Genomic DNA, 621 nt, shown 5'->3' on the forward strand with positions numbered 1-621 from the left:
CGGGTGGCAGCATTCTGTAGCACCCAACAGAGTCAGTGCAGGTTGTAGTGGTGTACTGGCATACATCGAAAGAGCGCACCAGCATGTAGTCGGAAGCCGTGGTGCCGGTTGGGAGATTGGGTGCCCACGAGACACCCATACCGTAATACGGATAGAGTGTAGCAAAATCCGCATTGGTCTCTTCAATCAACATGAAGTCCATGCTCTTATTGGTCGTCCGAGGAGTGGAAAAGCCTACATTATCAGAACGCCCCGTGAATACCAAGTCCCAACGCCCCGAAGGCGCCCCACGATCAGGCACGAATGTAATTTTACTGTTTTCAGCATCAAGAGTCGCCGGCCAGCCAGGAATGAGACCTTCTCCATAATAGTACGAGGCGGAGAGGTTCAAGCCAATCAGTGGTTGGGCATCACTAACTTCACAGGTGTATGGGATGTTGGAAGAACTGAGTATTACGCTGGGAAAGCAGTTCGTGAGTGTCGCCAAGGTTTTGCCGTCGGCTGCAGGTGTCGCCATTCTCGTTCGGCTGGCCATGACACCAGCCGCAGCAGCAGAGCGAAGAAACGGTTCAATCACAACCATCAGTACCAGAAACAGCACCTGGATGTCTCTCAACTGCA

General features: G+C 52.7%; 1 protein-coding gene across 1 annotated transcript; it reads right to left on the reverse strand.

Annotated features, from left to right (window-relative positions):
- Positions 1-619, reverse strand: DQ04_19211000 (hypothetical protein; the record flags this gene model as incomplete). Its single annotated transcript, XM_009317796.1, has 1 exon — positions 1-619. A coding segment is annotated over one exon (619 nt), but the record flags the coding sequence as incomplete, so codon positions are not given.
- Between the last annotated feature and the right edge of the window lie 2 nt (positions 620-621).

Source organism: Trypanosoma grayi, assembly GCF_000691245.1.
Source record: "Trypanosoma grayi strain ANR4 Tgr_1921_V1, whole genome shotgun sequence".
NCBI lineage: Eukaryota > Euglenozoa > Kinetoplastea > Trypanosomatida > Trypanosomatidae > Trypanosoma > Trypanosoma grayi.